General features: G+C 38.2%; 2 protein-coding genes across 13 annotated transcripts in view; one reads left to right on the plus strand and one right to left on the minus strand.

Moving 5' to 3' along the window:
• Positions 1-1611: 1611 nt before the first annotated feature.
• HCF152 (Tetratricopeptide repeat (TPR)-like superfamily protein) lies at positions 1612-4405 on the plus strand. Its single transcript, XM_006843157.4, has one exon. The coding sequence runs from the start codon at positions 1818-1820 to the stop codon at positions 3972-3974; it is 2157 nt and encodes a 718-aa protein (XP_006843220.1). The 5' UTR covers positions 1612-1817; the 3' UTR covers positions 3975-4405.
• A 681-nt stretch (positions 4406-5086) lies between these two features.
• Positions 5087-27129, minus strand: part of MCM8 (minichromosome maintenance 8) — an 89815-nt gene continuing 67772 nt past the window's right edge. For 8 of the 12 annotated variants that reach the window (XR_016061415.1, XR_016061421.1, XR_016061420.1 and 5 more), the window contains 6 exons: positions 23523-23574; positions 23246-23402; positions 22943-23117; positions 14664-14834; positions 13913-14026; positions 5087-5405 (listed from right to left, as the gene is read on the minus strand). Coding sequence is in view for 2 of the 12 variants with exons in the window: in XM_020666527.2 (XP_020522186.1) it covers positions 5343-5405; positions 13913-14026; positions 14664-14834; positions 22943-23117; positions 23246-23402; positions 23523-23574 (732 nt within the window). In the remaining 10 variants the exon portion in view is untranslated. Of the gene's footprint in view, positions 5406-13912; positions 14027-14152; positions 14835-22942; positions 23118-23245; positions 23403-23522; positions 23575-27129 lie in introns of all 12 variants that reach the window. The other 4 variants (XR_016061416.1, XR_016061414.1, XR_016061412.1 and 1 more) reach the window with 1 other exon arrangement.

Consider the following 27129-nt stretch of genomic DNA (forward strand, 5'->3'; position numbering starts at 1 on the left):
AGGAATGATCGCTCTACATCAAATCACCATTCTCTCATCATAGTTCGTTGATCTCTCCTCAAACTTCACCAATTTGTATTCATATACCTTCCACGGCTTGATTCATGCTCTCTTTAATTTGTTGATCACATCCTCTATGATTTGTGACAATATATCCTTGATCAAAAGAGCAGCTTTGGAGCATTGTGATAGATGGAACTTCTAAAGCTTTGATATCGATTTATGAGGTAGAATGAAGAAAATAAATTGCAAACCAAAAAATATAAAATCTAAAAAAAAAAGAAGTGAGAGAGCACAAAGTGAGAGAGTATATTTTTCCCTTTAAAAAAAAAACTCTTACATGTGAGTGACTTTACCATCGAGAATAAATATTTAGGCGTATATAATATTCTCCTGCGGGGGCATAGTGTATACCTACTCCCTCATCTAGAAGATATTTTTTTCAATCTAAATTTTTAAGAACCACTTAAAAAAAAATTTGAATTTTGTGTTTTCTTGCCGTTAGATCTCACCATTTTAAAATTGGACCGTGTCTATTCAATCTTGAGACACTATCTTTTTAAGTACTTTTAGAGTGCAATTAGAAAAATAAAAAGAAAAATTAGATACATATCCGTTATGGTTTCCGTTATTACAGCTCTACCGAAAGATTCCGTTATTACCACCATGGCCGTTTCTTTATGTCAAAATGGAAATTTTTAAAAAGACGGCTTTACATTTTTTCGGTTATTGAACAACTGAATTCAAAGTATTTTCGATTGTTCAACAAACGAAAACTGGCCAATTTCGGTTTTTGAATAACCAAAAATTTTTAAAATTTAAAATTTTCGGTTCTTCAATAACCGAAAGTTATCGATTACCATGATGTCAAAGAGGTAAAGAGAGAATATACCACAAGATTTCTCCTAATCGTCTAATCTTATAATCCCTAAGATTTCTCCTAAATTTAGGGGCTCAAACTAGTTGTTCCCCTTTGACTTTATCGGATAACTATGATTTTAGAGAGGTAGAGAAAATACGCCACTAGAGAGAGAAAATATTTTTCCGTTCTTGAAGATTCAAAAATTTAAAATTTTTTAAACGGAAAATACTTTGAATTCGATTGTTCAACAACCCAAAAAGGATACAATCGGTTTTTTTTTTAATTTATGTTTGACATGAAAAATACCGACATGGTAGTAATAACGGAAAGTATTCGTAGAGCCGTAATAATAAAAACTATAACATATATGTATATAATTTTTTATTAAGATTAGCCTATGGCTTGAATCGGTTACATTCCCAAATTTTGAGGTCCTAAAATTAATCATACATTGAGTCTTACCGGAGAGAATAAAAGAACAATATACTCCCATGGGAGTATAAAAAAATGAAACGTATACCCATGCGAGTACAAAATCTTTTGGGGGAGATGTATAAACCTTTGTAAGATATTTTAGAATGAATATCTCCATCGAGCATGGATTTCCAATATTGAGAGAGGGAATTGGAGGGGAGTCTTACAGCCACAATGGGAGGGTACTGGCTGTAATCCAACCTACGTGGATCTCTCTCCCTCTCTCTCTTGAGGATGTAAAACACTTAAAAGCACTGCGAACACAAAGGCTTATTGCATCACTCACTCTCTTCTAACTCCACGCCATGGCTCTAAAACAAACGACGTGGAAACTGCAACCCCCATCATGCTTAATTCTAGATATGCAAGGCCATGTTGCTTTATACCCAATCCTTTTATAGATAGCTGTTGAAGACACAGTCTCACTCCCTCTCTCAAGATAGTTTTTGAGGAAAAATATAAATATGGACTGAGAAGGCCTATGGACTGCTACTTCATCACCAGCTGTATGGACTGCTACTTCATCACGAGCTCTCCTTTCCTCAGAAACCCAGTCCCTCGCACCCCACCACCCTCCCTCTCTCATCTCCCCACCCCACCAAAATGCGTCGCCCCCTCAGCCACCACGACGCCCTCAAACACACTATATCTGAACAAACAACTCTCTGCCGCCCTCAAAGATCGTCAAACTGACAAGGCATGGACTTCTTACCAACAATTCATCGACGCTGAGCTTCCAAGCTCCACATGCCTAAGCCGCCTGGTATGCCAACTGGCGTATCAGGGCACTCCCCTTGCCCTCACGCGTGCCCATTCTATCCTCAGCCGCCTTCGAAAACAGCAGCTTGTCCACCGCCTAGATGCCAATGCCCTCGGCCTCCTTGCTATGGCCACTGCCAAGGCTGGCCATCCCACTCCTGCTCTCTCTATCATATATTCAATGCTCTCAATCGGCCATCTCCCTCATGTCAAGGCTTGGAGCGCGGTTCTCTCTCGTCTCTCTACTCCTCGTGATGCCCTCAAGCTCTTCCACTCTATCCTTGAGCACCTCAGCTTAAGTCCAGAACCTGCGCTTCTTTCTCTCTCTTATCCTGATGTAGCTGCATTTAATGCGGTTCTAAATGCTTGTGCTAATGCCGGTGATGCTGTGAATTTTGTTGAAATTTTCTCTCGTATGCCCAAGTTTGAGCTCATTCCAGATGCACTCACTTATAATATAATGATCAAGTTCTTTGCGAGGATCGAGAGGAAGGAGTTGTTAGTTGCAGTTCTGGAAAAAATGTTGGCCATGAAAGTGGCCCCATGCGCGACTTCATTCCATTCACTTGTTGCAGCCTATGTCGGGCTTGGGGATCTTGAAATGGCGGAGATTTTAGTCAGAGCAATGTCGGAGGGACGGCAAGATGTGTGTGCATTGCTTAGAGAGAGAAGCCCCCGCACCACCGCTATGGAGTTTGATGAGATTTCAAGCATGATCGAGAGTTTGGGTCTCGACATTTCTCATGATTCATCCTCAGCACCTTTGCTCTTACCCAAGAGCTATCACCCTGATTCAAGAATCTACACCACTCTGATGAAGGGCTACATGCATCAAGGGAGGCTCAATGATGTTATGGACTTGCTTGAGACAATGGAGAAACAGAGGGATTCAAGCCAGCCTGATGAGGTCACTTATACAACAGTGGTGACTGCATTGGTACGGGAGGGCTTAATGGACCGAGCCCGAGCAATGCTTAGTGAGATGGCTTCTAGGAAGGTGCCTGCCAATAGAGTCACCTACAATGTCTTGTTGAAGGGCTATTGCCGGCTCGTTCAAATGAAGAAAGCGGAGGCCCTTGTGGGTGACATGAAGGAGGCCGGCATCGAACTCGATGTTGTTTCTTATAACATTCTCATAGATGGCTGCATTGTGATTGATGACAGTGCAAAGGCTCTATCCTATTTTAATGAGATGAGGAGCAAAGGTATAGCACCTTCCAAGATCAGTTACACTACCTTGATGAAGGCTTTTGCGTCCAGTGGTAAGCCCAAATTGGCCTCAAAAGTGTTTGATGAAATGCTCAAGGATCCGAGGGTTGAAGTGGATATGGTTGCTTGGAATATGTTGTTAGATGCGTATTGTAGGTTGGGCCTATTTGAGGAGGCAAAGAGTATCGTTCTAAGGATAAAAGAGAATGGGATGGTTCCGGATTTAGCTACATATGGTAGCCTTGCGAATGCCATAGCAATTGCTAGAAAGCCTGGTGAAGCTTTGTTGCTTTGGAATGAGATCAAGGAAAGGTGCAAAGATGGTGGAGGTGAAGGGCCTCCACCACTAAAGCCTGATGAGGGCTTGCTCAATACATTAGCTGATATTTGTGTGAGGTCTGCATTCTTTAAGAAGGCCCTGGAGATTGTGGTTTGCATGGAAGAAAATGGGATTGCACCTAACAAAACAAAGTTCAAGCGGATATATGTAGAGATGCACTCAAGGATGTTCACTAGTCAGCATGCATCCAAGGCCAGGAGGGATCGTAGGAGTGATCGGAAGCGAGCTGCCGAAGCCTTCAAGTTTTGGTTAGGCCTTCCCAACTCTTACTACGGAAGTGAGTGGCGACTTGAACAATTCAATGGTAATGTCAATGAAGGTGACGATTGATCTTGGTGGAAACCTGATAACTGTGATAATGATGATGGTGATTGTATAATGTTGGTGATGGTGTTACTAAGTAGGCACATGAAGATTGGTGATGATGACCACTAGGTAGTCACGATGCATTCGTTACAATATTATACTTTCCTCTTATGGAACGACACATGAGTCAACAGAGTTGACAAGAAGCATGGAGGCCCTGAACTAAACAACTCAGTGAGAGAGCTGTGAGGTGAGGGGCTAAGGGAATTCAGCAATAGTTAGAGGCCACGACTATATTTTGACCAAGTTCCATGGAAATGCACATCTTGAAGTATCCTATTGACATGAGATTGGTGAAGCAAGTCAGAGCACTGATGATCTTTAATCTAGTTAAACAAAAATTCTTCTGCATATATTCTTTTAAATGATGACGGATATTCTTACTGCATTATGCACATATGTTCTTTTGATAGGTTTCTACATTGAGATCCTTGGTTTACAATAGATATAGCACGCCTTCACACACATTTGGGGATTCATTGGCCTCCAGTGCCAATTATTATTTCAAACTAGGAACAAGACATTAGCCCTTTGTGGATTTCTATCCATCATACATCTATTTCGTGGAGAAAAAATCAAAGAAAAGAAAGATTATTGATATGAGATTGGTGAAGCAAGTCAGAGCACTCGTGATCTTTAATCTCGTTCAACAAAAAAATTCTTCTCCATATATATTTTCTTAAATGATGTTGGATATTCTAACTGTATTATGCATGGATGGCTACTGAAATCCTTGAATTCTTTTGATAGGTTTCTACATTGAGATCCTCGGTTTACAATAGACATAGCCCTTCACACACATTTAGGGATTCCTTGACCTCTAGTGCCAGTTAATATTTCAAAGCGGGAACAAGCCATTCTCTAGTAGTTCAGCAGTAAACTCACTTGTGATATCTATGGAATGCGTAATTTTGTTTAACCTGTTTTGGTTGAAGCCAACGAGTAGGCTACAAATAAAATGTAATATTTTGTACGCAAACAAGTGGTGGTTTATTTATTTGGAGCATAGAGCTAAGTCCCATGCTCCTCAATATGATGTTCTTTACCATGTCCAATTTATATACAGATGCATGGAGTTTTCTTACATATGGAACGACAAATATTTGCAACTGAAACGGAGAAAATATACAAAATGTTGGTTGGTCCCATAAAGTTCCATTTTCCTGTAACATACTGTCAGGAGGCACCAACTATATACAGAAATCTGCAATTACATGAATTTTATGACCAAACAAAAAGAGACAAATCAGAAACAAAATGAGGTATGCAAAGGTCCCAGCAGAACAGAACCGTAGGCACTTAGCTAAAGTTCAGGCTTTCGCAGGTTGCAACTCAACCCCTTGACCTTGTAATTTGACTGCTGCCCTGAGTCTTGGAGTAGGATGATGAGAGAACCTGCATTCGGGTGAACAGAAGCCTCGTCAAGCGAAATATTAGGTGAAAATCTCACTGCATGCTTTTCAACTAGGATTTACTTTCCATTCTCTCTACCTCTCCATTGATATGCTCACACAAGCACTCGATAAGTATAAGTGGTTTCCTGAAAAGTATCACGTTTAAATTACTAAACGATAATTTCAGAAATTTAGAAGTTTTATCATAAGAAAGAATAAATATGTCATCTGATCGGATCTGGTTTTCCAAGATAGATCCTAGTTCCCCAATCTTACAGTACCAGTTTTATTCTGTAATACAGAATTAATCAGTAAAGAAGAGAAATATTCGAAGGTAGATTTATATTGGTTACATGGGTTACTCGTAAAAGCTCCAGGCATTCTGCATGCAAGGGTTTGACCATTGGTATATGGAATCTGAATGAGGTAGCAAAAAAAGTCAAAAGTAGAGCTACATAAAAATAATCTTAATGGTAAAAAAAGTAGACCAGCAGGAGATGCACATATCAACAGGATAAAATAAAAGGATTTCTCTCTTTGGACCACCAGTTTTTTCTGTTTTGACCGTCTTGCCAATTAGTTTTAAACATATACTTTCAAAGCAGGAATTTCAAAATTCTTGGGGAGTATCAATTTAGTAACATACAGCATGGGAGATGCAGCCTACAATTGAACCTCAAAATAGGTAGCATGAGCGCCCAGAAGAGCCTTCTGAAATTTGTCAAAAACCACAGTCCTCAATGAATCTACCGGCTTGATTCATGAGTGCAGTAGACTCGCGTAAGTCATAACTTGACTCTTATGCCGCTGAATACTGTTGAGAACCACAGAGGATGCATATGGTGCAATCACAGACCAAATAAATCATAAGTTAACCTTACTGTCATGATCTCATTCTCGTTGGAAGGTTATCTTTCTGGCAGCAGATCTTGCAACAAACAGAAAAGGTCACTTGGCTTTGTTCCATGCTCCCGGCAAATCCATTCTTCCGACAACTATTTATAACTTGGAACAAAGCATATCATCTTGTATCCTACAGGAATCCCTATATTGTTAGGTTTCCATTTCCTCATCAATAGGCCACCTCTTCCAGTCCACGCCAAGCTACTTATCATCAATCTTCCAGAAAAGGGTAGGTTCATGGGCATTTGATTTCACATGTAACATTGGCCTCTCAATATAATCCAAACAGCCTTCAAAACCAAGTATAAACTCTAGGTTTCCTATGCGACCATCATCATATCTGCTGGACAGCAAGATATTCCTACCCCTAACACCCTTAAGCCAAACCATTACTATTGCACTAGCCCTCCACATAAATCCAGCCTAAGTCTTACCACATTTACGCTTGTATCTTCTACTCCTACTCAATATAGAAGACCTCACCTGCTGTCCTCATCCTTGAAGGAACAAAAAGTCCTTTAGAACTTCTAGATCTTTAACTAATCAGAATTCTTATCATAACCCTTTCTTTCTATACCAACCTTGCGCATTCCCCTCATGTATGAGCCAACTCCCCTTGGTCGACATCAATATTTTAATGACTGTCAGAATAAAAAATTACTAAGGGTTCTCAGATCTAAACAGTGCTTTGTAGGTAAACTAGGAGGTGTTAAACAGTCAATTGTGTTTCAATGTGCAGTAAAACACAAACAACTCTACAGATCAGGCAGCAATAGGCATGAGCTCCATTTGCAGGTATAGATAAATTTAGTCTTTATCACAAACAGGAAAGAGGTATCTCCTGGAGTACAGACAAATTTACTCTTTGTGCTTTCCCCCCCCCCCCCCCCCCCCCCCACCCCATCCCCCCTTTCACAAAGCCACTGCTTCATATATAATAGTTTCTGCTTCTCACCAAAATTAAGCCACATAAAGACATCTTCTGAAATAACTGCACCAGATTCAAAGGGTAGGAGGGAAAGAAAGAAAATCTCGATGCTGTCAGGTTCCCAACAACACTTTGGCAAACCCTTAGGCTTTGAAGGAAACCATCCGCTTCATGACCTACTTGCTTATTACGAGCTAAGAAGTAAGGATCATACAACTGCCACCATTGGCCTCTATACCCCAAGCAGGATTCTGCAAATTTCCAAACAAGTTCTGTTGTAGGATTGTCAATTAGGGCCTCTTAAACAGAAAATTTCAAGTACACCTATGACCAGGCTTCCTCAATATTTCTGCACACAAAAGTCACTCATTGATAGAGTGTGACTCATGTCAACAGTTTTTGAGACCTAATTGATTGCTCCCCAAATGTCATAGAATCTGGGCTAATTGGGACCAATAGAATTAACATCAAGGTTTCTAAAATCCAAGATGCCATTAAGGTCTCTCTTAAACCAATATCGGCCAAGAAAATTGGGGTCTGTACATGCCTTCTAATCCACGAGGAGTTAGGGGTTATATAAGGAAATCTTATTCCTACAGCATGTTGAATTTGGACTTCTCCCCTGTATTCGGTTTTCTTATAAGCACATAGAAATTTAATAACATGTAACATCACTACGTTTGAAAATATGAATGAAACCACCCAAAATTCAAAAATTTTGATAAAATACTCCTAAGAAACAATACATAACCTTATTGTTAATATTTTAACGAAAGGTGAAGAGTTTATTTTAAAAAATTATCAAATAACGAACACAATGGGAACATAACAGTAGAGGGAACCATTGACATAAATGAGAGTGTAGGTCATAAATACATCCGTAGGATTAGGATATTAGAAGTGAAAGAAGCTTTGAAGATGATGAAGATAGGAAAGGCTTTAAGACTAGATGGTATTTCAATAGAGGTTTGGAAGTACATAGGAGAGATTGGAGTTGACCAGCTGAACAAGTTGTTCAACAAGGTGTTGAGAACAAAGAAAATATCAGACGGATAGAAGAAAAGTGTTGTGGTAGCTATTTACAAGAACAAATGAGACATACAGAATTGTGTGACCTATCAAGGGATCAAACTTATGTGCCACACAATGAAGTTGTGGGAGAGACTGATTTAACAACGACTAAAGCATGAAACAAATGCATCAGAAAATTAATTCAGTTTTATGCCAGTGTGAACAACAACCGAGACTATTTTTGTACTTGAGCAACTAATTGAGAAGTTTAGGGCGAAGGACCAAGACCTTCACATGGTCATTATTGATCTAGAGAAATTTTATCATAGAGTACCTCGAGATTTGATTTGGTGGGTGCTGAAAAAGAAAGGAGTCTTGAGACACTAGCAGAGAGACGAGTGAATTTATGGACAACTTAACTAGGCACCTACAAGATGAGGTACCATTGTGCATGTTGTTCGCGAATGACAGTTTTGATCGATGAACCCGAAATAATATCAATACAAAGTTAAACCTTTGGAAGAATTCTCTAGAATCCAAATGTTTTAAAATTAACAAGACTTAAGACAAACATATATGGAATGCAAGTTTAGTAATAATTGAAGTAGAGACGAGAAAGTAGTTAAGATTAACGGCCAAGAAATATCAAAAGAGCACACTTTCGATATCTTGGGTCGATAATCCAGAAAAATGGAAAGATTGAAGAAGATGTCGCACATAGAATTAGAGCTAGATGGGTGAAGTAGAGATATGCAACCAGAGTTTTATGTGATCACCGCATACCAATGGAGCTGAAGGGAAAGTTCTATAGGACAACTGTGAGACCAGCTTTGTTTTATGGGGCAGAATGTTGGGTGGTCAAGAAACAACCAGTGTTTTAAAATGTGGGATGCGGCCCTGATGCGGTGGGGGCCCGATGCAGCAATGCGGCTTTAAGTGGCCCGGATGTGGGTGCATCGCGATGATGGGGCCAATAAATGTAAAAAAATTCTAAAAAATCTAAAAAAATAAGTTAATGCATAGAAAAAAATATGAAGGTGATATATGTGATAGTAGGTATTTTAGTTTAATGATTAACTTCAAAACTATTAGCCGTCGGGGATTCTGTTTCCAGTTATCCACTATCCCTTGATAGAAACTAGAAACTTGAAACCAGCTTCATAAAGCATTCAACAATCAACAACCATCAACACAAATTTGCACCATAAGCACAACTATAATTAAACACAACCATCAACAACCATAAGTACAACCATAAGTACAAAATAATGATATTACAAAATACAAATCAAAAGTCAAGCTCAAGAAGAGTTAATAGTTAATAAATAATAACTTAATACAATCATCCATTTTGAGAGTCAATTTTGAAATTTGTACTTCATTTTTTCAAATATCAATCAGACAAGTCATCTTGAGAGTCGTCATACGCATCAATATCATCCTCGACGGCCTCCATGTATTCTTCTTCATCGGTCTCCTCTGAGTCAGCTTCCTCCTCGACCTCTGAAGCTAATGTGCAAGTGCGACTAGACCCAGCAGCTCCTCTACTCCTTTGCGCTCTAGTGTTAAGTCGATCTTCTTTATTAGCCCCTGTTGCTAGTTCGACATCAAGCCATGTAAGATCCTTACCCTCAAACACACGCTCTTGTCTTGGATCCATGGTCCACTCACTTATGGAATCACCATCAGCTTCATATAATTGAATAGGGTTGAGCTTCGTGCGATTTTCATACCTCTCCCTAAGCTGCTCGCTATACCAGACATAAACCAAATCATTCAACTTTTTCTGCTCCAACCTATTTCTTTTTTTTGTATGGAACTGTAGGAATTTGAAATCAGAAAAATTAGATTTTAGATTAGAAAATTGAAATTCAAGAAATAAGGATTAAGGAATAAAGAGTAAAGGACTTACATGCTCAAATGCACTCCAATTGTGCTCACAACAAGATGAGCTACATGTGAGATTCAACACTCGAATAACGAGACGTAGATTTGGTGTCTCGCTTTTATATAATGCCCACTATGCAGCGGTATAATATTTTATAATTTAGAATATAGTTAAAAATTAAGGGTATAAAATAAACAATGGAATAAAGTAAGAGACAAGTAAGATTATTTTTGGAGTTTTGGCCTTGACCTGGATCTGTAGTGTCCCTATTTCGAGTGGCAATATCTCTCCCAAGTTTCCCAAGGCTAACTTGAACTTAATCAATTCATGGCTCTGGATCTCATCCTGGATATGTTTGTCTGGCACCAACCTCTCCAACACATCTAAGAACCCACTATTTATTACACTATCTGACTCAATGGATGGGTGCTTGTAGTGAAGAGATGGGTTTAGAAAATAACGGGCTTAATGGAGGTGCATGTGAAGCTGGGTATCCCATCTCTTATCAATAATTTCAAGTATAGCCTCGTGCATATTTTCATCATCCTTTAAAACATCTTTTATCTCAGTTCTTGCCCTAGTCATCGCCTCATGTATGTAGCCCATGGCGGGCTTCGCATCACCATCAACCAGTCGAAGCACTCTCACTAAAAGGCGAGCCACCTCCAATGCAATAATTATTTGACTTCAAAAAGATGTATTCAGAATAATTTTTTCAGCCTTTCTCTCATCCTTATGCTTTAACCATTTGCTTTGACTCCATTGCTCTGAAGCAAACCTCAAGGCACTTTTTTGCTTGGCTAGGCTTTGAAGAGTAAGAAATGATGTGGCAAATCTAGTGATACCCGGTCTCGCTAATTCTCTCTTCTTTGTAAAAGACCTCATCATGCTTAGGATTATGGTGTGATTGTAAATAAATCCAACAACAAACATGGCTCTTGAAATCACCCCACTAAATAAAGATGTTGTACCCATCTCCTTAAGCATAAGATTAACACAGTGAGCTGCACAAGGAGTTCAAAACATATGCTTCCTTTTCAAAGTCGAGAAACGCCTAGCTGTCGCGTAGTTGGCACCATTGTCTGTGATAATTTGTACCACATTTTACTCCCCAACAAAATCGACAATCTCATCCATCAAGCCAGATAAGTATGTATCATGTGACTTATCTGATGCATCAATAGACTTAACAAAAAAGTACATGTTGGGCAGTTAACCAAAAAATTAACGAATGCCCTTGATTTCCCATCGAACCAACCATCAAATAGTGGCCCCATATTTCTCCCACCCTTCTCTCTGAGAAATCAAAATTTTATTTGCATCAAATACAACATCCTTCAACAAGGGCTCCCTAACCTCATGTAGTGAAGGAGGAATAAGTCCTGAGCCATATTGCCCAATTGCCTGGACTATACATGCAAAACTATCTAGAGTTATAGTATTAAAAAGAATGTCGGCCATGTAAATTCCCTTTACAATCCACTTACATACCGACTTTTTTGTTCTTTCTTATATTTATTGTCAACTGTGGTTTATTTTGTTTTTTTCTTTCTCTCCTGAACCACAATTTCGGGGTTAGGGGTGAAAAAAGAATCCATTGGCCCCTTTAAGAGAGGTGTTCTTTTCTCAGCACTACCACCAATATTTATAATCCTCTCTCTTGAGGTTGGAGAATGAGTACCCCTTTGCCTCATAGCAACTTCAAACATATCATCATCATCATCATCATCATCATCATCATCATCAAATAATTGCATATCATCAAGTAATTCCTTTCTTTTCTTTTGTTTTTTTCTCTTTATCTTTTTTCAATCTATCCAAATATTCTCTAATCTCCTTTTTTATATCATTTGTAGCTTGTGGGCATGCTCTTACATTCCTAGAAATTCCGGCTAAATGCTCTTTTTGTCGAAAAATACCACCCATATAAGTATTTCCACAGAGCAAGCATATCACACAATATCTATCTTTCGGATTTTTTAGTTTAGCATATTTCCAAGCCGGATCCTTGTTACTAGAAGATTGGGAAGAAGACATTGCCCCAAAAATAAGTATAACAGTATTATTGTACAAGAAGGAATAAAAAGTTACCGACAATCTGAAATAGTGCTCGATTTCTTCACGAACTCTGAAATCCCCAATTTTTTATCGCAAATTCACCTTAACATCCCCAAATCAACAATCAAAGGCATCAAATGAACATCCAAGTATCAAACAACCGCCAAATCGAAGATTTAGATGAAAAAAAAAATTTCCCAAATTTTTTTTTTCCTTCAATTTGATGTAAAAAAAGCCACAAAAGTGGCTGAAAATCTTCGTTTAGTGGGCATAATAACCACCCAAATAGTTTCCCTAAACTTTGGAACTACAAAAAGACCATTTTGCCCCTCCTTGAGAGGGCAAAATCGAAAAAAAATTTCGCGAAAACAAATGCGACGCAGTGCGATCTGATGCAGTGCGATGCGAAATGCAGCTATGATGCGGCCTGATACGGCGCATATGCGGCCGCATCAGTCAAAAGCGCATATGGGCCAGTTCGCAATGCGGATGCGAGCACATCCAGCATGATGCGGCCGCATATGCAGCGATGCGGCCGCATATGCAGCAATGCGGCCGCATTTTAAAACACTGGAAACAACGTATCCTTATGATGTGTGTAGCTGAGATGAGGATGTTGAGATGGATAAGTGACAAGACAAAAAGGGGTAAAATTCGAAATCAATGCCTTTGAGATAATTTAAGTGTGGCACCAATAAGCAATAAGATGAAAGAAAGTAGACTTAGGTGAGCTGGTCATGCGTGGCGCAGACCCAGTACAACACCTGTTAGGAGGTACGAGTTAATTCAAGTGGAGGGCTCAAAAAAGGAAGGGGTAGACCCAAAAAGACATGGTTGGAAGTAGTGAGAAAAGATATGGAAACTTATGGCCTCATTAAAAGTATGGCCCTTAATAGAGCAGAATGGTGTACCAGGATTCGTGTAGACGACTCCAATTAATTGGGAAAGGGCTTTGATGATAATGACTGTTGATATTTCAAATTCCTTAACATTTTAAACTACCATAATCATTAAAACTGGTTTGCATCCCCAAATAGTAGGGATGAGGCTCTGATGATGAGGTGGAACTGGGTGTATGCAATCATTTTATCATAACATAGGGAGTCAACTATACTCTTTCATATTTCCTTTATTTCGGGGATCACATTAGCAAAATATTACTCATTTAAGTATCAATGAAGGAGACTTCCATAATTTGGACTACTCTTTTTGCTCAACTCATGAAAACCTTTGCCTTTGAGATATCAAGATTATGTAAAGTGCAACCGCTGCTGCAACAAAAACCCTTGCAGTGGTGCCTCTAACTCTTTTTTTTTTCCCCATACAGTAAAAACCTAATAAAACTTCGAATCATCTGCATATCATCATCAAACCCAAAAACATTGATTTGAACCCCTTAAAGGATCCTCCAAATTCCACAAATCTATGGGGAATTGAGATCTAATTTTGCGATAGAAGTAGAAATGGAACAATTTTAAGGTTCCAAATCCTCCAGGTCGCACACGCACATGCACATGCGCGTGTCACACATACAAATATATGAGGATATTGACCTATGAGAGGTAAGGAATTATTTTGGAGCGTTTTGTGTCGTCAAGCATTCGGAAAAATGGGTGCATGAGGTGTGGCTCCAAGGTTTTGGGTGCAGCCAAACCATTTGCCAATAATTTCACTGTTTCAAAGCAAAGGAAGTAATAATGTGACTAGCACAAGCATTTACCTGGTATGTTTTTGGCCCCTTCTTAAGCAGATAACCGTTGCTGTTCAGATTCTCTATAAAGACATCCATGTCTGGAACTCTGAGGCCGATCTTATCAGCCAAACTGTAAATTTCCTGGTACAAAAAAATTACACTAAAACCTTTAGGGTAATGAGATTTCTATCATGTGAAGGAAGGATCAAGAAGAAAGTAGAAAATAGAAAGCAAGAGCCCTCCAAACAAACACACGATTTCCTTTACCATTTCCTTCAAGAAAAATTCATCGAAAGGTGGCATCACAAGCACAATCTTGCTATATTTCTATATTGGTATATTTATTTAGTTAAGGGCATCAAAGGTAAAATGTGCATCACATTGGAATGCCAAGGCTTTTACTTTTCTCTATCTTTACCAATTAAAACTGTTGCAACACAAAGATAGAAGTGCATGAACTTCAATGGAAGTGCAAAGTATGCATTTCGGACATTTTGTTTGAATGAGCATACTGTGAGCACCAGTATATGTGTGCATGTGTTTAATGTCACATGCATGCACATTTCATGAAGAGTTCTCGCTCACTCTCCCACATGTCCCCAACAAGATCCAGAAGGCATATAAAAGTGTCCGCTGTATTCTTTCTCTAAGCGTAACAAAAATATGGATCTCATGAAATGTCAAAGTTGTGACCTATATTACATATATACACATCACATAGGGATTAAAACACGTAAAACTCTATACAGTTAATTATATATGTAGAGTGGATACATACGGACACTGAAAAGCAATCTTTCTTATGCAACTCGGATTGTTTTTGGAGAGCAGCTAAAAACCGTTTTGCTTCCTTCTGTTGACTCATACCACCACTCCGGCCAAAATCAACAAACCCATGCTCATCAACAAATTTGTCATAAAGAGATTCTTTCATAATTTCTACCACATCCTGAAAAGGTCAAATTAGGAAAATGAATAAGCACAAGATACCTAAGGCTACAATCAGGAGAGCATCTTAAAGAGATTCTTTCATAAATTCTAGCACTTTGATGCAAATCTGAAATTTGGGAATATCAATAAGCAACGGCTGATTGAGGCTAATAATCAGAAATGGCATGTTAAATATCTCAAATCAAAATTTGGAAACACAACACTCTGTTAGAATCACCAAATCCCTATTGTTCCTTTTATGCTACCAGAAATGAGAGAATCTTCAGACTTTCGACCAAGTATCAAAACATATCAAAGCTACATTTATTCTAAAGGCTCCTCAGATTATGTCATATATATATATATATATATATATATATATATATATATATATGCCGATCTAATGGTCACGATTTCATTTTGTATTTGAATTTTAATTATTTTTTTTCAAATCCAAATCACTTGAAATGTGGAGATTTTTTTCTTAAAAAATAGGATAATCAAATAAAAATATAAAAAAAATAACAAAAATTAAATAGACTAAAATACCCCTCAAAACTTTTAGGGGTATTTTGTCATTTTATTTTTTGCAAATCATTTTTTTAATATTTTTATTAGGTGCGCCTTGATGAGAAAAGTGGACACCCAAATTTCATATTATTTTAATTTGTAGAAAAAATTAACTTTAAATATGAAATGCAATCGTGACTGTCAGATCGGCCCAGATTCAATCTTGGTTGTTGGGCTTACACTCTTCCATCAACCCATGGCCTGACAGTATCTTTTCCCATATGTATATGAGAGAATGAGAAATACTTTTTAAACTTTCTTTTATAGTGAAAGAGATATTCTTTAATTTTTCTTTTACGTGTGTTTGTGTGTGTGTGTGGGTGTGTCTAGAGAGAGATAAATACTCTTTAATATTTCTGTTTTTCTTTTTTTTTGAATCAACGTAGTTTATACTCTTCTAACTAGAAATGCAGATAAATACTCTTTAATTTCTTCTTTTTCTTTCTTTTTTTTGAATCAATGTAGTTGATACTCTTCTAACTAGAAGTACATTAACCTTGCGACACTGTGTGAAATAATAAAGAAAAAAAATGAAGTTTTAGATAAATACATAAACCAACTATATTGATGAAGCAAGAATCTTAAAAAAAGAAAACAAAAAAGAAAAAAAGAAAAGGAACGAGAAGAACAAGAAGTTTGACTAAGAAGGGCATTGTCTTAAACATGCTCGTCTGTGTGTAAAACTATGCAAGGGCAATATTCCTGTATGAAAGGATTATGTGACCGGGCAAGTCAATACCGATTAAATTTTCTTTTTCTTATGTATTACCACCCGCATCACTTACAAGTGTCCTCATACAATATATGAGTAAAATAAAAACACCGAAGACTCTCACTTGATTGCCATCAAAAACAAAATTAAATTTATAATATGGATCTGAAAATTACATAAAAGATGTAATTGAATTATGAAAGCATGAAACAGGAAAATACCGCATACCTTGCCTCAGGTTATCTCCAAAGACTTCGTACACCCCACACTAGGTCTCCTCCACAAATGGTGTACGGGATTTAGGTCAAGCACTTGTCTCACAACTTGAGAAGCCTAGGCAAAACCAGCAGAAAGAATACTATGGGATAAACTAAACCAAGCCTCAACACATGAGCAGAATGCCAAAACCTATGGGTTAGGCTTTGTGGCTTGGGCTGCCACCCCTTAGGATTTCTTTTCTTTTCTAATTGCTAATTTTAGAGAGAGAAATTGAGAGAGATCATAGAGGGGCGTGCCACCCGTTAGGTTTGGAGAGAGAGAGAGTAAGATATAAAGTATAGAGAATAAGTCCCCCCATAACTAGTGTATAAAACATAAAGACTAGGGTTTTTAGGGTTATGGTTTTTCCATCATTATGAAATTTAATCTTGACCTTTACGGATGAGAATTGACCTGATCCAGATCCGAAACTTGGATTTCGAATCCTATTCGAATTCGGGTATGGACCCAAAATTTGGATCTAAAATCCGGATTTGGATCCAAAGTCAAATCTGAATTGAAATCCGGAATAGATCCGAGTGCAGGTGGATTCGACCCGGATCTAGATCCGAATCCAACTCTGTTTTCTATAAAATAGTAAATTTTTATTTTATATATTTTTTAAATAGTATATATATAATCTGAATTCGAATATCCAGCATACGGTTTGAACCCAGATTCGATGTATACTACTCGGATCCGAATCCGAATCTAGTCAGATCTGGCCCCAATCCGATCCATTCTCACGCTTACTGACCTTTCATTATAGAGACCTATGGGGTGAAGAGATCTCTTTTATTCATTTCTCAGATCAACCATCATGATTAAAGAAATGAGGTGGAACTATTATCCCTCAGTTTCTATAACTCTATTCCTATGAAATATTATGTAGAGAAAATACTAAATCAATTTTAATAAATCTCTTACACTTTCTCTTTTGAAATCAATCAAAATCTCTACACCAACTCTTTCCTAAAATATTCCAATCATTTGCATGCCTTATGACGCAAGGCACAAAATAGGAAAGAGCATAATTAAGGAGGTGGGTGCACCACTCTAAGGGTAGTCGTGTGGACCCCATGCCCCACTAATTGGTGGGCTCAATAAATCCCAATAGGCCCCCAATACATTAAATATATTTTATAAATATTAAAATTAATTTTGTCATCAAATATTTTATTTTTCTCTCTGATTAAAATAAAATCAGAAATTTGATTCTTCCTAATTTAAATTTTTTTCAATAGAATAAAATACCCAAAAGGTCAAAAATTTATTTTAATTATCTGAAATATAATTAAAACATATTTAAACATATATAAGAAGATTTGATGGGAATTGGATCCATAAAGTTAGGATTACAACAAATATACTGAGGACACCATCCTTTCTAATGACTGAATCTCACTGCACCTTCTCAAACTGGCTCAATAGTTAATGACTCACTGTCCTTCACAGGGGTTCATGATTGGACTATCAAATTCAGCCAATAAATGAAGAAGACATGATCCTAGTCTATGGATTACAGGTCCCTCCCTGAGGATAAGTCTTGGCCCCATTTCAACACTTTGCCTCATGGGTCTTTCCAACACAATCTACAGTTGTAGGGATTCATCTCTTCCACAAATGTAACGTCGTGCACCTTTATCTAAAGGGTCGCTTCCCGGACGGCTATTTAGTATACATATCATGTGATAGTAATGATGAGGATTTAGGCCCTTGTCCTCTCTGGCCAACTATCACACACAGGGTTCACATATAGTCCCCTGACGTAACAATCCTGGCACAACGCTAACCTCATCAAGGGATAGCCCCACATCAAAACTCTTATAGGTTGTGCTTACACAATGCCTAATACTACGGGTTGTGGACATCACCTTGAGTCATAACCAGTCAAAACTCAGGTGACTCTCGTCTCGACAATAGCAATGCCTTATAGTCCAAAGTAGACCACACTCCCACCGGAGCCAATATTTCACTATATAATTTCAGTACAAGCTCTCATAAGGCCTTTAAAATGGCTACATACCCCAAACATTGTATACGTCCTTTGGCACAATTTAGTGGCTAGGGACATGAATCTGGTTCATGCATCAAATTGCAATGCCTGAGATTTCTCTTTTCTCCTTATTCAATAGGAAAGACTGTAAAGGGACACAAAGATATAGATGAATTTCATGCATCAGTCAACCATGTCACATGTGTGTGTACTTTGTCTGCAAAAGCAACTTTTTCCAAGCAATATATATAAGTAAAGCATTTCTCGAGGCTGTGGTCGTATGAGGTGGCACCACAAAAAACCATCTTAGAGAAGGTCTGAGGACCCGAAATACCTACTTATCTGTTGCAAATTCATTCCCATTCCTGTGGAAATTGGAGCTCCCGAAAATGGAGCAAATTTAGTGGTTCTATGAAAACCCTTGAAATGGATGGTCCAAAAACAGTGGTTCGAAATGAACCATTTTTTGGACACAAAAGAATATTCCTTTTTGTTCGTGCACTAGATCTGTGGAGGTGAAGATGATGGGTATGCAGAGTTTCCAGTGTCAGAATTCGTTCTCAAGCAATTTCTGAGGTGCCACTATGTGCAAGCAAGTGTAAGAAAGAGAAAGCCACCATTGAAGAAGGAATAGAAGGGGAAGAGGAGTTCTAAGGAAGATGTTCCAAACGGGGCACAATCTGTATTTCTCATTGTATAAGGATTACACACTTTTGAGTCGTGCAGTTCCACATTTACACCTAAGTGAAACATTTCGGGCTCGACAAAAGGGCCCTGGGCGACTAGTCAGCCACCCAGGAATATTGTCCCGCATTGGGCTGCATTGTCCCAGTGTCGTGCGGTGAGGCCTCCCCAAGCAGCTGGGTGGTCGACTTTTTGAAGATTGCCACATTCGTTATTCCATGTGAGCTTTTTGAAGCCTTACCATCGAGATGAAGACCCAAGTAGGGTTCAAGTTGTACAAGCACCACCCATGTGAGAACCCAGTTTGAGCATACGACCGAGGCAATATTGGCTCAACGGGTATTGATCCAGAGGAAAAAGAACTGAAGGGTGGAATTTTTGGTCAAGTGGAAGGACTTGCCCTAGGAAGAAGCTAGTTGGGAGAAGGATGTGACCCTCTAGGAGTATGAGGAACTAGTCCAAGAGTTTTTGGCTAGAGCCCCGACGAGGACATCGGGAACTGTTGGTGGGGGAGGCTTGTCAAGGCCTCAAATTGGTGCCTGCAAGTTGGTTAAAGGGGCGGTCAGGGAACCCCCCTTGACCCAGTCACCGACCAATCAACTAGCATCTTGCATATGCAGTGTGAATTGTGCTACTTGGTGACACCTAGCATCAACTCACAGTGGTCAGCCAGGTGGCTGCAACGGACAAGGCTCTTGAGCAGCATGGTGCGTGTGAGCTAGACCCTTATGAGCTTGTGGTCGCACCAGTGGACAGTGGGCAGATCAATGACCTGGACTGGGTGGGCATAAAATTTGAATTCAAATCAAAACCATGCATGCATACTGGACCCATGATGTGGGAAAAACAGCTAAGAGGCGGGTCGTTAGAAAGATGGAGACAATTACACTAGCTGACGTGCTAGTCGGCCTCACCTCAGGGTGTGATTCAAGGGTGTTGGCTGAACCTGCGGGCCGTTGTAATTGACTGAGTGATGGAGCTTTGTAGCTTCCCAGGGCATGGGTTGCATGGCTAAATGCCAGGTGCCCTAGTCTAAGCCATGGAGAATGTGTAATCCATTTGAATTGAGTTCATTGTAACTCTGGTATATACACCCTCGGCCCAAACCCTCGGTGGGTATCTGTGGCAGGACACTATGTTATTGTACAGCTTGAGCAAAGTAGGCTACGGCCCTTGACCCATTTGTCTTGCATTGTGTATGAGTGTGGTGTTTATGCATACTTGGTGCACAATAAGAAAGGGTGGCATTTCAATTCTTTTTTAAACATTGCTTCATGTTGTTACAGAAAGTATTCAGTGAAAAGGAGTACGCTGATTTCATGAACACATGATATTCATCTCTTAGCCCTTCAAGTACGTATGCTACCTTTTCTTCATCTAAAACAATCTTGTCAATGTCTGCAAGCTCAGCTTGACTTAAAGCTCATCTCTCAGCCCTTTAAGACCTCGAAAGGACATAATTCCAACACTGAGAAGATCATTAAGCCTTGTCTGATAAAATGTAAGAAACGAGTAAACAAGAAACAACATAACATTTTGAAGAGGAGCTAGAGTTACCAAAATCTTCCTCTCAGGTAATAATTCCGCTTTGGAATCTGGATTTGACAACTCGATTAACAATCATGGAACTCCAAATCCTTAAATTTAGGAATCTCACTTCCACCATTCTAGAATCTTGATCCGATTAATCCAGATTCCATAACATCACATACCCATGGTTCATATGTGCACAAGACCATGATTTAATAAACATGAAATCTTGCTTCCAATGTTTTAGAATATTGATTTGAGCTATTTGGCATCCAGATTCAACAAAATCTCATCAAGTATACATCAAAAAAAAAAAATCTCATTTTCATGTGTGTATATAAGATAATATTTGTATGTCTTGTAAACACACATGAATTCCCTAGTGGACTAGTAAACATTATATTATTTAATTTGTATTAATTAATTAATATATCATTGGTGTCTAAAAACTCTATGGGTATCTACAAACTCTACTTAACATCATTCCTAAATTCCGAGAACCTAAAATAAATAGTTTGTTTTTGAATTTATTATTAATAAATCATGTATTTTTACTTTCTTTATTTCAATCCAGAAACTCAATAACCTGGAAATTTAGTTTTAAGGGCACTCAACCTTCAATATATGTGGGGAACCATGATTAAGGCCGCTCAACACATGTTTCAATAATCGGGGAACCCTTGATCAGGTCTTTAGGAGTGTGGAGAACCTTGATTTCAATACTAAACGAACCTTGGTTAAGCATACGCAATACATCAATTCCAATACTAAGGGATTCTTGGTAAGGATACTCTAGAACCTCAAACCTTTTGCCCTATGAAACTGGTTCTTGATGATTTCCTTTGCAGTTCCAATTGGCTGAGTATGTGATTCCAAAAAGGTCGAAATCTCAAATTCCAATTTGGTTGGAGCGCAGTCCCCAGAACATAGGATGGCGCTTCCAACTCTAGTAATATTCTAGCTGGTCACAATTTTGCACTTCCAATACCTAAAACACTTCTGAACCTCTCGCACTTCCAACAACTATGGAAAGAATAAAAGAAAAGAGATGAGGAAGATGTACTAGCAGGGATAGACAATCTCAGTGTTTCATTATATGGGGATTACCCATTCCAGGTCTTAAGTGAAGTTCCACTTATACCCCTAATACATTTTATTAGTACATGAAATGCGAAATGTACACAAAATTAGATAAACACCCACAGCGGACAAACAACACTTTTAATACATTGGTCTCACCAAAACTTCACCCATATATGTGTGTGTGTCTGCATGTTTGCATGCATGTGTGTCTGGGGCCATATAATATGATTCATCTAGTCAACTTCAGGACCAAGGGCATTTCACTGTGCAATCAATGAGATGGAGTGATGAACCGTGACAGAGGGAGTGGGTACCACCGAAACTATGATTAATTATGTCCCCCTCTCCTGGCATCAGCATCCACCCAATCGATTGGATGAATTTAATCCACGTGGCAATGAAGCTATCATGACCATATAGATCATACCATATTTTCCCTATGTGCGGGTGTGTGCAATAAGATTTGGAGGTCCCACTGGAGCACTCATACACTTCCTCAAAAGTCCACATTAAGAGAATCTATTTGACCCCAGAACTCTCAAATCGTTTCTATTCATCTCTAAAGATCTTATCTTTAAACAATGATTCAAAAAAAATGTTATAAATCAAGTCCTCCTCCAGGATTAACTCTTGGGGCCCATCCATTCTATGGAAAATTAGGTTTAGGGTTCTAGGAACTCAAAGTCATTTTTTTCTATGAAAATTATCACAATTTTATTCCAGTGAGGAGAGCAAGTAGATTTTCAGCTTAACCATGATGCCTAGCAGGATTTTTGAAGTTATTTGTTTATTACATGTACTCTTTAGGTCTCCTTCCATCATTCATTGAGGAAGTCTAGTGGCTATGAGTGGCATGGTAGGAGATAATCCAGATGATTTCCACCATATAGACACAAGAAATCAGGATCAATGATCGATGCATGAATCAGGGTTGTGTATTTTGTTCTCAATTCTGATATAGATCAGAGAAATCCAAGAACAATACATATCCAGCTGTGCAGTCCTGAGAATTCTATATTAACTGAAGCAGTCAGAGCAGGTTCTCGTCTATCTATTTTTTGGTAAGTGTACTTAATGTAATTCATTAGTATAACACCAAAATTTTCATTATTTTATATTTCTGTTCAATGAAGTAAGACAAAGACATCAGTAGAGTTAGAATAAACTTGTGATGAATTGGTTTATCAACCTTTTTTAGAAGTACATGTAGAGTTTTTCTGCTAAAATTGACTAGAGAGAGGCCTTCAAAATCAGCCCCTTTCATTTAAATAATTTTAACTAATGCAATACCTACCAAAGCATCTTGCCCCGTTATTTCTTCACGAAGATCCAACCGTGCACGGGCTTCTGCAAGCCTAACAAGACTTTCAAGCTGCCTGGCAGTAATGGGTGTTCCATCTGCAACACTGTTGTGGTTCCTTAACTGTAAGTAGAACTTCTGTAGAATTTCTGCTGCAACCTTTGACATCCTAATATAACAAAGAGAAGAACATTAATAGAATAGTGACAAAGCCCAGCTATATAAGACTTCACAGAGTAAGAACCTTTTAAATCTCTGTAAGTGATATATTTGCATAAGCAGCATATAAGACTTCACCTTGGGAAGACAAAACTTCTTGCATAAGCAATATACTTGCGTAGAAGCGGACTAGGTAAAGGAACAAAATCTTTGTCGTTCACAGGATCAAGTCTCAACCTTGAAACCAAGGATCCACTTCTGACACCCATTTCTATGACCCCATTATTTTGAATTTCTGACAAATGGTTTTAAAAAAATAAATAAATAAATAAAAAATGCTATGATGGTTAGCAAATATTTGTCTAGCAATAGAATAAGAACACAAATAGAATGAGGTAATGTGATTAATAAATACCATTACGAAGTTTCTTCGGAGCCTGAAAACATTCTGCATACCCTGCATGAAGCTGCACAAAAAAACAAATTAGGCCATGTAAATATAGATCTTAAGCAATAAATATATCTTGCAGATGTATTCATGCAACCACTAGGAGTGTAGATGTTAGATATATGACCAGCATAACTAGAAACTTTAACACAAATTCAAAGTATTATATATTGTTAGTTAGTTAAAAATTTAACATTATAAATCATAGATATCCTTTCTTTTCATAACATATGTACAACGAATTTGGATACCTTAAAGGACGATACTTTAGGTAGTAAATAATCTTCTCAAATGAAAACATGAACTAGATTGTCATGTAAGGGCAAAGATTCAATGGACCAAGTTGTTCTCTTGTTTACTTCGAATCAAGTTCTCTTTTTTCTTTTTTTCCCTGTTTTTTTTTTAGCTTGGCTCGCCCACGGAACTCAGCCACCCACCTGGCCTAGAAACTCGGCCAAATACGAGTCAACTAGCCTAAGTCCGTGCCGAGCTCAAAAATGGCTAAAAAAGTTTAAAAAGAAGGGGAAAATTTTACTCAAAATCCGTTAAAATAGGAAAATCAAAAGGATAAACAATAGAAAATGTATTAAGAGATGAGAAAATGTTTTTAAAAACTATAAAAATAAGCATATTTTCTCAAAAAAAGACAAAATATACAAAAGATAGAAAAGAATCATTAAAAAATATAAGGTCCTAAAAACATAGTTGCTAGGATCTCCCAATCTGGATGACGATCCAGCTCTGGAATCTCGTTCCCGCATTTCAGGAGAGGGATCTTCAAAGTTTTTAAATTTCAGGATCTCGATCGCCCTTGTCAGGGAACTCAATCCCCACTATTAAGGATCTCAATCTCCACCTTAAAGTCCAAGTAACATCCAAAACAATGATTTCCAAGATGGCTTGCCTGCAATTATACTTTTAGTTGCATTGCTTGTTGGCTATAAACTAAGAGGTCCCTATTTTAAAGAGTATGTAAAGTCCTAGACTATATATACTTTATGGTTAGGAGCAAGATGCCTAAAGGTTGGGATCAAGATCCCAAAGGATCAGCATCAAGATCCCTAACATCTAGGGATCTCAATCCCTAACATATGCAATATAAAGACAAACGCCCAAACCATAGGATTTTCTAGCCTTTCACGATCGCCCACTCCTACTCCCGATTCGCTCCTAATCCAAACAACTATGCCAAAAAAGTATAACCAAAGTTAAATATAAATTATTTATAATTGATTTACGCCATTTAGTGTGAAAATATAAGTCGCTTGTTTTTTAAATCTCGACCCCAAAAATATATGTACCGACTTTGTTTTATTTAGGCAATCCCAAGTTTTGTTTTTGGTTCTTTTTCTTTTTTTTGGCTGTGATCAAGCAAGGAAACCTATCAAGCCCCATTTACTCAGCTGAGCCCAAGTTACTTGGGCAAGTCCAAGTCGACTTTACTAGTCTTCTCAATAGGCTGTGTGTCTTTCTTGGTATAGCATGGAGCACAAGTGGTACCATTGCTATGACCCCAAGCTTGTAGGCTCCGGATTTCCAAGCATGTCTCCTTCAGAGAATCTTCCATATTATACTTTTCCTACAGTATCTAGTTCTTCCAAGACTGCTTCTCTTGACTTCTTTTTCCCCATTGATCCTTTTGCCAATTCAATATCTCATGAGACCTCTTCAGCTTCCTCTTCCCTTCTCCACAGTCTCTTCTTGTATAGCAACCTCTGATCACTCAAGGTTACACTCAAGGTCAACCCCTATTGATGGTCTTGAACATTGCTTCGACCCTTTTTGATTCCACTGCATGTGCCAATGCCCCATCCATTCGACTTAAGTGACACGGCCTTATCTCAAGAGCGATCCAATTTCTGATGCTGACTAGGCCGTCTTGTGTATCTAATAATAGCCTTCCTAGACATTTCATATGTAGTGCATGTTTTGACCCAATGTGTTGGCTCCCCACATAAAATTTACTACGCCTCTCATTTCCACATCGTCTCATATAATCGAGATACTTTATCACATGCATTAGTCTCCACATCCTCATCTCAGCTTCAGCTTTGCACTTACATTGATGCTGACCAGGTCGGTGATGTGAATGATCATCGTTTTACTACTGGCTTCTACATCTTTTTAGGTGATTCTCTCATATTTTTGAGATGCAAAAATAGGTTCCCCTTCCGTACTATAGGGCCAAGGCAGGGTACCATGCCATAACCGATACTATTGCAGAGGTTATTTGGCCTTGTTGGATACTTTTCGAATTGGGTGCTCATCTCATTTCTACCACCCCATTACAACAATAACAAGAAAGCATTCATATTATCAACAATCCGCTCTATCATGATAGTGCCAAGCATATTGAGCTCAACTTCTACTTAGTAGGCATCATCTTGACTCTAGCATTTTCATGTTGCCATAAATTTCCATCATAGCACCAACTTATATACTTATTCACCAAGTTGCACACCATATGCAATCCAAATTTCTCTTGAGAAAACTACAGATGGTCACCCATCTAGAGTTTGAGGGAGGTTATGTTCTCTAAACTGGACTAGAATGGCATGTTGGAGCCAGAAACAGATGAACCAGTGCCCTAGCCCTTGGGGCAAGCTAGACCATCAAACTGGACTAGTGGACTAGCCTGAGACTATGCAAGGCTGACTAGTTCATTAGTCCAAAAGCAAACCGGTTGGACCCAATAACGATAAAAAAGGTTGATTTTGAGCTTCATTTATTGATATTTTAAAATAACAAAAAGGCTTTAAGGGGTTCTTCTTTTTTGTACTTTTTAGTTTTTACAAGGGTGTTTTAATAAAATGGATGTTAGGGTGGGCTTTTAGGTACAAAAAACACTTTATGTAGAGAGAGAGAAAGAGAGAAAGGTATGGCTATTTACTCTCTCTCTAGCTCAACCAAATAAACCCCAAGTCCATGTGAGTTTTCTTATCTTTATTTCTTTTGGAGTTAAAAAAGAAAAAACACTCGGAAATATTTCTTGTTTTTATGCTTTTTAATGTACTTGCATTTTGAGTCTTTACATTTCTCTTCCTCTTTTGTGTTTTTTGTTTTGCATTTTCACTTTTAAAAGGCTTCTACAAATTTTATTTTGTAAAAGCACATAAACACCAAAGACACACAAAAAAAAAAAAAATTGTTTGTACATTTTTTGCCATTTTCAGTTTTAATCTTTTAAAGCCCTTAAAGATCCACATGAATGAAAGTATTTTTTTCCTTTTTTATGCTCTTTCTTTTTTTCTTGATGAAAGGAGTGGTGGCAAAGAGTTCGCCAAAAGTGTAAGTTGTAATGGACAAGAGAGAAAAAATGAAATGGGCTTGAGAGAGAGATTGTAATGGGGAGTAAGAGATTTAGAGAGAGAGATTGTAAAGCCTTCAAAGGCCAAGTGGGAGATGTTGGGGTTTTGTGGTCATTTAAAGACCTTATGAGAGCATGCAAAAATTGTGATATAATGATATGATAAACTCCATTAGGAGTACGGTCCATTGGGACCAAAGGAGGCATTTTGATGTCGTGCTCACCTGGGCTTTGACAAGCTAGGCCCAGATTGATGTTTAAAACCCT

The sequence above is a fragment of the Amborella trichopoda genome, chromosome 8 (genome assembly GCF_054954075.1).
Source record: "Amborella trichopoda isolate Santa Cruz 75 chromosome 8, AtrichopodaSantaCruz75HAP2 v2.0, whole genome shotgun sequence".
Lineage (NCBI taxonomy): Eukaryota > Viridiplantae > Streptophyta > Magnoliopsida > Amborellales > Amborellaceae > Amborella > Amborella trichopoda.